The sequence below is a fragment of the Malus sylvestris genome, chromosome 10 (genome assembly GCF_916048215.2).
Source record: "Malus sylvestris chromosome 10, drMalSylv7.2, whole genome shotgun sequence".
Classification (NCBI taxonomy): Eukaryota; Viridiplantae; Streptophyta; class Magnoliopsida; order Rosales; family Rosaceae; genus Malus; species Malus sylvestris.
In genome coordinates this window covers 26,199,172-26,208,254 of record NC_062269.1, presented here as the reverse complement: position 1 = coordinate 26,208,254, position 9,083 = coordinate 26,199,172, and the positions used below count along the sequence as shown (strand labels likewise).

Here is a 9,083-nt window from a genome sequence, read left to right as displayed (position 1 = left end):
ACAGTGATAAAGCTACTAGTTGGTTCCTTTTAAAAAAATATTGCCTTATAAAAATATTAAAAATATTAATATCACTTTCATTCTCTCAGAGTATATTTATATGTAATAGATAGATCGATGCCTGCTGCTGGGTTTGGATTGGAATGTTGCACTATTAGCCAGCCACATGCAACGGTCAATCTTCTTACTCTTACATTACGATCTTACAACATTCATGTTGTAATCTTCCAGCATTCGTGCAAGACTTTATTAAACTATTTTCTTAAATATTGATCCTTATTGGAGCCATAAACATGCACATTTGTAGGTTAGTAATTTGGTGTCTAATATAACATCTAATCTAACAAAATCTATCTTTTGATAAAAAAAAACTAGTACTTTGGGATAAAATCTTGGAGCCGTGTGATCCTTCGGATCAGGATCCTCTCCTGAGCAAATGGAGAGAATCCTCCTGACCAGGTCCATCGAGCCGTTCAATTTGTATCCAACAGCTACAAATAGAGAGCCCTTCTAAAAGTTATAATACTTATAGCCGTTGGATAAAAATTGAACAACCCGATGGGCCTGGTCAGAAGGATCCTCTCCATCTGCTCAGGAGAGGATCCTGATCCGTGATCCTTCAACACCACCGTGCCTTTATACCGATGAAAAATGATTATTTGATGTTTTTTTCTTCTTCTTGTTACAATATATACTAGCATATTAAGACGTGAAAATATTGCAAATTAGACGTTAAGTGTTTAGGGTGAATACTTTTAGACACTTAGCTACAAGCCCTTAGTATGATACGTTTTGTGTTTTTGGAGTAGTTAAATGTTTTAGATTTAGGTTTTATAGTCAAAGGATCAACTAGAAACTCAAAACATAAACTAATATAAATATCAATAGAGAATTTGAACTCCATAACAATGCATCGTATATAATTTCAACTGCTTAGGGTGAATTTATTAAACATTTGGGCTACAAACTCTTACTATAATATATTTTGTGCGTTCAAAATAACTAGTTTAGTGTTTTAGATGTAGGATTTAAACTGATCATTGAAACCTTAAAACATAAAAACTTACATATTTGAACTCCATAACAATTATCCTGATGGTAGGACTTAGTTTGATCTTGGTCATCACCGTTTGTCTTTACCATTTGGTCACTGCTTACCAAAAATGAATGACCAAAAATTATAAATTTCAAATATTGCAAAGTTAGCGTAAGCATGTATCGATTTACTAGGAAAGATCCATATAAAAAGAACAAAGAGAGGAAATGAGAAATTAAGGCCCCACAATTAATCCAAGTGGGTATTGCAACCATGTGCTCTCATATGGTAGTTGGCCCTTAGCAACCCCACAAAACCCACTTTTCACCTCCTAAAACCCCAAGCTAGCTAGTAGAAACTCCAAGAAAAATTAATGCATTATTTGTAGTATCTTAAAAGAATTTGATTCTTTACGAAGTATTTGTAGCTCAATAGATTAGGAATTTTATTTTGATGTTTGAAGTTTCGAGTTCGAATTTCCTTTCGCAATATCAGTTGTATTATAAAATAATAATAAAATTTGATTCCTGGTTCTCCTTACTCTTTATACCCTCTCAGTTTCAACCCCTCTCTCGAAACACAAACACAACATGCATAGACATTTGTGTCAGAACTTGATTCTCCTTTTGTCCTTGTGAGCTTTAAGAACTAGAGGATCCCTTGTGTCAGAATAAAATCTATATCTCCCATCTCTTGTTAGTCTTTTTGGTCCATCCCTATAAGAGTAAAACCCTATTCCACAACATGAATCCAAAGCGCTTGTCTTTAAGGCCTAATTATACCACGTTTAAATCTAGGTTCGCAAAAGGGTTTCTTCAAGCCTTGAAGAGAATAAATACGCAAAGATCTATATCATCAACGAATGTACTACCACCTTCTCCTAGGGAGATGTGTAGAAGGTATTTGAGTGTTAAGAATGCTGCTGATGCATCCATGGCTTCGGCTGTTGGGACTAGAAGAGCTTGGAGCCGCGCTTTGCTTACGAAGATTAATCGAAGCCACAAGGGTTCACGGATTTTTAATTGTTCATCAAGAAGAACTGACAACAGTAAGAAGATGATGATGATGACAATGATGAAGAAGTGTGATGACGGTGATGAGGAGGAGGAGGAGAAGGAGGAGAAAGAGACTGGTATTGTTTGCGAGGTGAACCAACTTCGAAAGTTCGTACCAGGTGGGGAAGCCATGGATATTTGCAGCTTGTTAGACGAGGCTGCACATTACATCAAGTGTCTCAACACTCAGGTAAAAGTGATGAGAAAGATTGCAGATATCTGCTCTGCTGCTTGATCAGTTATATATATGTGTGTGTGTGTTTCATTAATCATGGATTGATTCTATAATATAATAAAGCGGGGTTGTTCCGTACTAGTTTTTCTCTCCTGAGATTATTACGTTTACTGTTGATATCTTTGATTTCTATGTAGACGTTTTGATGTACGGTCTGAAGTATATCTAATGAATATTGTTATTTTTCATAAAGGAAACTTTTCTTCATACCTACCGGGAAAATAGTCACCGAACTTACCATTCTACATAACTCATTTTTCTTTTCTAGTTTTTTCTATTTTATTAAGAAGTTGCTTGATTGCCCGGTGGCCGGTCGCTGGTGGCCATGCCGCCTAGCTAGCTAAGGGGAGGGAGCGAGGGAGGCGTGGCTTATGTTTCCATGCACAAAACCTCCAGGTACCAGCTGCACTGTGATTGTGCAATAGTAGAAAATCTGATTAAAAATATAATACGAGGATATCTTTATGTTCGTTATATGATGGCTCTAGCTTCTTTTGCGAAGGCCAAGAACCAGCAACCAAAAGCTCGCAGATCAAGTAGTTTAAAGCGTGTGTAGGTTATCAAATTTAATTTGAGGCCACAAGAATATAGTCTATACACGCCACTGAAGACTTCACTCATTGATATATGCTACTTGTATTCCTATGATACGCTTTTTCCAAATTTACAAAGACCACGTGCACATCATTTTGCATATCTCTAAATTATTTCATTGATCATTGTAACAAAGAATTGCATCCCTAGTCGAGCGCCTAACATGAACCTGAATTGATTGTCTGATACCCGTGTCTCTTGCCTCAGTCTATGCTCAATTACTCTTTCCCAAAGCTTCATTGTATGACTCATAACCTAGTACTCCTAGGCCCTGTTTGGTGGGTTATGAGCCCACAATGGAGTGAGTTATCCAACTTATCTTTTTACATGGGTTACAAGACCTGTCTTATAAGTTTCTGGCAATCCAATCTTATTCTAAGGCCTAATCTCATCCAGCCCACTAAACGGGATTGTATGAATTTATTCTTATAGATAGGCACTAAAGTACTTTTTCGCAACTCATTGGACATCTTCTTCATTTTCAAAATCATATTGAAAAGGTTAGTAAGTCATGCTATACCTATCTTTCCCATGACCTGTCTTTCCCATGAACTTCCACACTTCAATCAATAAATTGTCAGGACCCACTGCTTTTCTATGCTTCATCTTTTTCAGCTTTTCTACGCTTATTCTTATACATAAGCACCAAGGATATCAAATTCATGATTCATAATTAAGTTGGCAAATCACGCAATTAATAATAGAAACATAAGCATATAAACTTTATCAAAATAAGTATATAATTAACTTACAAAATTCTACTCAATTATTAATCTCTAAATCCCTTACCTCGAGTCCATGCAAGCTAAAACCTCTTCCTTAGCTTTCCCTAGTTCTTAAGCACCGTCGAGTCTAAAGCCAAATGTCAGGGGTAAAAGAAACATGACAAACAAACCAAAATTAAGAATATTGTAACATAAAATCACTTCATCAACCCTACCAAAGAGAAATTGCAGAAAATTGAACTTTGTTCTAGTTTTGTGGACATAAAACGAGCAGCCTTTTGCCTGATCAAATCTCAATGAAAACTTATGAATTTAGACTTATTTGAAGCTTGAAGAACCATCTTTCCAACGGTATAATTATGTTAATAACTGAGCTTTGGAATGAGAGAAATCACGAGTGAAAACAGCAAGTATGTGCAGAAAAGCTACACAGAGTTTTACATGGATTTAAAGGCACCCTTTGAACATGTTTTGACCGGTCAAATCTTAATGAAAATCCTCGAGCACTGAAGTACTAATTAGTTAGTAATTCTTACCCTTAAGCCTTCCTCTGCAAACTTAAACCTCTTTCTTTCTTCTTCATAGTTCTCACTCAAATTTTCTCTCTGTGTAAAATAAACTGAAAGAACTTTGCTATGGAAGTTTCTACTCAAATTGAATCTATTTATAGGGAAATATGTCATGATTGGAACCTAGCCCTAGACCTTCCACCACCTGCTTCATAGGTTGGGTTACTCAGCTATATAGATTGCTTGTTACAGAATCTAAAATCACCATGGACTGCCACCTTCTGCTTAAGGTTTCCATCGTTTTCTAAAAATCCGCCACCTTCTCCTTAGATAGCCTTCGCTAGTCAGCAATGATAGAAGATATTTATGTAAGAGATAAGAAGGAAAGGTAGATGATGATACGAGAAAAAACAAATTTCTCATTGTTGGTTTGTAGGTTAGAGAGAGAGAGAGAGAGAGTGTGTGTGTGTGTGTGGCTTCTCTCTCTCTTTTGTTTGGGCTGATTGTAATCTAAGGACGTGTTTGTTTGCCCTCCTTAGCCCTCACTGGATTGGACTAGACTAACATCTAGTCTAATTCTGTGTTTGTTAGTATCAGGGATTAGCATTAGTGGGACTAGGTGGGACTTGCGTTCATTAAAGCCTTCGCTAAAGGGTCTTAGCGAGACCCTCCCAAAACAGCCGGATTGCTAAGACCAGCTTCGTTCGCTCCTCTAATCCTCTACGAGCTTCGTTGATCTCGCCTTTTCTGCTTTCAGACCCATGGATCTCGTCCTTCGCACATCAACAACAACAGCGGTCTCGCACTGCAGATGCAAGACAGTGATCTCGCACTGCAAAATCAAAACAGCGGTCTCAACCACATGCTCCGATTGTAGACCAAACATCTCAACCTTTCGAAGAATTTACAAACACGGAAAAAAATGAAAAGAGAAATTGATGAAGCAAATCAAATCAAGGGCAGACATAAGCTTTCATAAAGCTCATATATGTTGAAAATGGAGATAAAATGCTATTAAAACAAATTATTGAATATAAGAAACATCTCAACATTTCAACAGCAAGAATTGAAGGAACAAAGCCAGGCAGTAATAACTTGATCAGAGGGAGAAATAACCCATCAGCTTGTTTCTAGGGAATGTGAAATTTTGCAGAAAATAGTTTTGAAGGATATGAAATTTTGCATAAAAAAAAATGGAGAAACGAAGAGAATATGACGGGGTCAAAGAGGGAGAAAAGCAAAGAAGTTTCTAGGGAGAGGGAGAGTTCTTAAGAAAATGAAAAATGTTGCATAATAAAAAAATCTTAATAAGTATGTCTTAAAAAATTAATAGATATGTATTAAATAATGTAATATTAAAGTTTGTTATTATTTTGATTTTTAGTTTGACACTGTACCAAACGCTTTACTAAGTTAGTCCAGCTTAGTCTCTAAAGCTAGTATAGTCCGAAACAGTCTGGTGCAACAAACGCCCCCTAATGGTCCTATGCAAAGTGTTGGGCCAAGGCCAAAAATAAAAATGGGCTGAAACTATTTTTTATTTAAGATAAAATTAAATTATAAATTAAATTCCAGATATTTATTGTGGGATTAGTACTCTTAACAGTCATCCAAGTTTTAGTCCAAGAAGTCAAAAGACTTGAACTTAACTAAATTCGTCAGAACAATATTTTTTTTGTTTTTTGCACTCAAATTCGAATTCACAATCACATCACTTGAATTAATTTAATTTAAACTATTTTATGTATAAAAACAAATATGTTGGATATGAATTTTCCGGAAGGTGGTAATAAATACTAGGGTAAATATTAGTTTACTACCCTTAAGTTTCGTAGTTTTCAACATTTGGTACATGAGGTTTTTTTCGTCCCAGAGTCATACCTAAAGTGTTAATTTTGGGACAGTCTCATACATCTATTAGTCAAACTGTTAACTCTGCCGTTAACTGATGATGTGACACCTATGTGGACAATGACTGGACGCCACGTGTCATTAAGGGGTTCACGTGGAAATTAAAAATTAAAAATAAAAACTAAATATTAAAAATAAAAAAACTAAACTAAACTAAAAAACCAAAAAAACCCACCCACACCCAGATCATTCTCTCTTCTCTCCTCTCCATTGCACCCACCCCAAACTCAGCCATGGCTTCTCCCTCCCCTCACAACTCCAAGATTTGCAACTCTCACCCCTATGCCCACCTTCCGTCGTCTTCTCGTCGACCCGTGTCCCTAAGCAAAAATTTGGATCGTCTTCCCCAAATCCCCCCGTGCCCACCCTCCCACCCACACCCAGATCTTCCCATCAACCCGTGTCCCTAAGCAGAAATTCACACCCAGCAAAAACCCAACTCAAACCTATCATCTAATGGCTCTCAGTCTCTTTGGTGGACGACGAAACAACATCTTCGACCCCTTCGCTTTGGACATTTAGGACCCATTTGAGGGGTTCAACGATATGGCCAACATCCCTTCCTCTGCTCGTGAAACCACCGCCATCACCAACACTTGCATCGACTGGAATGAAACCCCAAAAGCCCACATCTTCAAGGCGGATCTCTAGGGGATAAAAAAGGAGGAGGTGAAAGTAGAGGTGAAGGACGGGAGTGTGTTGCAGATCAGCGGTGAGAGGAGCCGGGAGCAGGAGGAGAAGAACGACAAGTGGCACAGGGGTGGGAGTTGCAAATCTTGGAGTTGTGAGGGGAGGGAGAAGCCATGGTTGAGTTTGAGGTAGGCGCAGTGGAGAGGAGAGAAGAGAGAAGGATATGGATGTGGGTGGGTTTTTTTTAGTTTAGTTTAGTTTTTTTTTTAATTCTTTTAATATTTAGTTTTTGTTTTGAATTTTTAATTTCCACGTGGACCTCTTAATGACACGTGGCGTCCATTCATTGTCCACATAGGTGTCACATCATCAGTTAACGGCAGAGTTAACAGTTTGACTAATAGATGTATGAGACTGTCCCAAAATTAACACTTCAGGTATGAATCTGAGACAAAAAAATTTCATGTACCAAATGTTGAAAACCACGAAACTTGAGGGTAGTAAACTGATATTTACCCTAAATACTAAATAGGATACTTTGGTCCAGTCCATTTAACTGGTACATTATATTGTACTCGCTTTTGAGTGAGTCCAGATAGCATTCCTCTTGTTATAATTTACGTGCAAGTATAACAGAGTATCATGTGGCTTCATATCAAGTAATAGCCAATTCAATTATAAAAACTAAATTATAGTCAACCCAAAATAGTTGATTCTGCTATAAAATAAAAATAAATAAACTTCAGTGCTTGATGCTTGCAAAAGTCTATAACAGAATTGGTCTTTTGCGGCGCACAAAAGGTGCCGTAAATGGTTATTCACGGCGTGAGCCCCCAAGCAGTAAAAGCTCCTGTCGTAAAAGATGTTTTATCAAAGATGACGTTCCCTAGTAGCCGTGAATAATTTAAGCAAAACACATTGTAAATGCTCTTTAAGGCTTGTCTTGGCGCCTTAATTGGTATTAGATACGACGGTAATGAAGTGTCGTAATACTTCAAAAGCAATTACGGCATATCTGTGTGCCGTAATTTATATTTGATACGACGTTTGTTGAGTGTCGTAATACTGATAGGAGCATATTTATGCGCCTTAGTTAGCTAGTTCTTATGCATTTTCGTTATGTTTTCTTAGTTAAAGTAGTCTTTTAAGCTATTTTCATGTGTTTTCAGGTTTTAAGGCATATTATACAAAATGATGCAAATTGGAGCTTTTTGGAGCAAAAGTAAGCTTGGAGTGAATAGCACATGCTTGGAACAAAAGGTTTGGACGAAATTGAAGATTTGAAGATTTGAGGATTCCTAGTCCAAGAATGAGTCCTAATTGAAGAAGGATTCCTAATCAACGAGGGATTCCTAGTTGAAGATGGATTCCTAGAAGAATGAAGATTCCTACTCAAACAAGGTTTCCTACTTGAAGTAGGAAAGTTAAGCCTAGAAGTTGCTATTTTGGGTTGATCTTTCCTAAACCTAAATGGCCTTAAGTTTCAGCAAAATTAGAAGGTTCCTAAGCGTTGGAAGACACAAAGAAAGGTTGGAGAGCATTTCCTTATCCTTGTCGTGGGTTAGGGTCTATTTCCTCTTGGTTTTGGGTTTCTAGAAGCCCTATCCTTTTTCCCCTAATCCATGCCGCACCTATCCCTTTCTAGAAGCCTTATCCTACCTTATCCAAACCTGCCACACCCTTTAGCCTATTCCCTTGTGGATTCTGATTTCCTAAGCCTTTTTCCTTGTGGATTTGGGTTATCCAAGTCCATATCTGATTACCCTAGGGTTTTAGGTGCCTATATATATTCTCATTCACCCCTTGGCTGAATGACCACCTCTCATAATTCACAATTCACGCCAGAAATTCATTCCCTTCTCTGCCGCAGCTTTCCACCACCATTCTCCATAATTCATGCCCCTAAACACCTCTTGCCGCACCACCCATCAATCCTAACCACTACCATACCATCCCATATCCATTCCCCATATAAATACCACCCAAAACCTATCCAAACTCTCTGTGCCGCAGCAAGGAGGAAAGAGGAAGGAGGAATCGTGGATGCACCTGCTGCCAAGTTGGAGCGTTTTAGGTGTTCTCTTTCTTTGGATTTCAATGTTTAAACTTATTTATCTTTGCTTTGTGCGTATGAGGAACTAAACCCCTCCTTGGCTAGGGGGGATTCGAAACCATATTTATGCTTACTATATGATTTGATTACTTCTAATTGCGTTTCATAAGTTGTGAATTCAATTTGCTTATCTACATGAATTAAAACTGATTTGTGTGTGTTGGTTGAAAGTGCACGCTTAATTTTCATGCATAAGTTTGATGCTAGGATATAAGGGAATTTCACCTAATCGTTACAAACTTATATTCGAAAGTAGTAAAGGTTGTTGATCACAA

At 37.5% G+C, this 9,083-nt stretch overlaps 1 protein-coding gene across 1 annotated transcript; it reads left to right on the top strand.

Annotated features, from left to right (window-relative positions):
• Positions 1 to 1,472: 1,472 nt before the first annotated feature.
• Positions 1,473 to 2,533, top strand: LOC126587101 (transcription factor IBH1-like). The gene has a single exon (XM_050252075.1). It carries the CDS (start codon positions 1,781 to 1,783, stop codon positions 2,324 to 2,326), a length of 546 nt encoding a protein of 181 aa, XP_050108032.1. The 5' UTR covers positions 1,473 to 1,780; the 3' UTR covers positions 2,327 to 2,533.
• Positions 2,534 to 9,083: the final 6,550 nt, after the last annotated feature.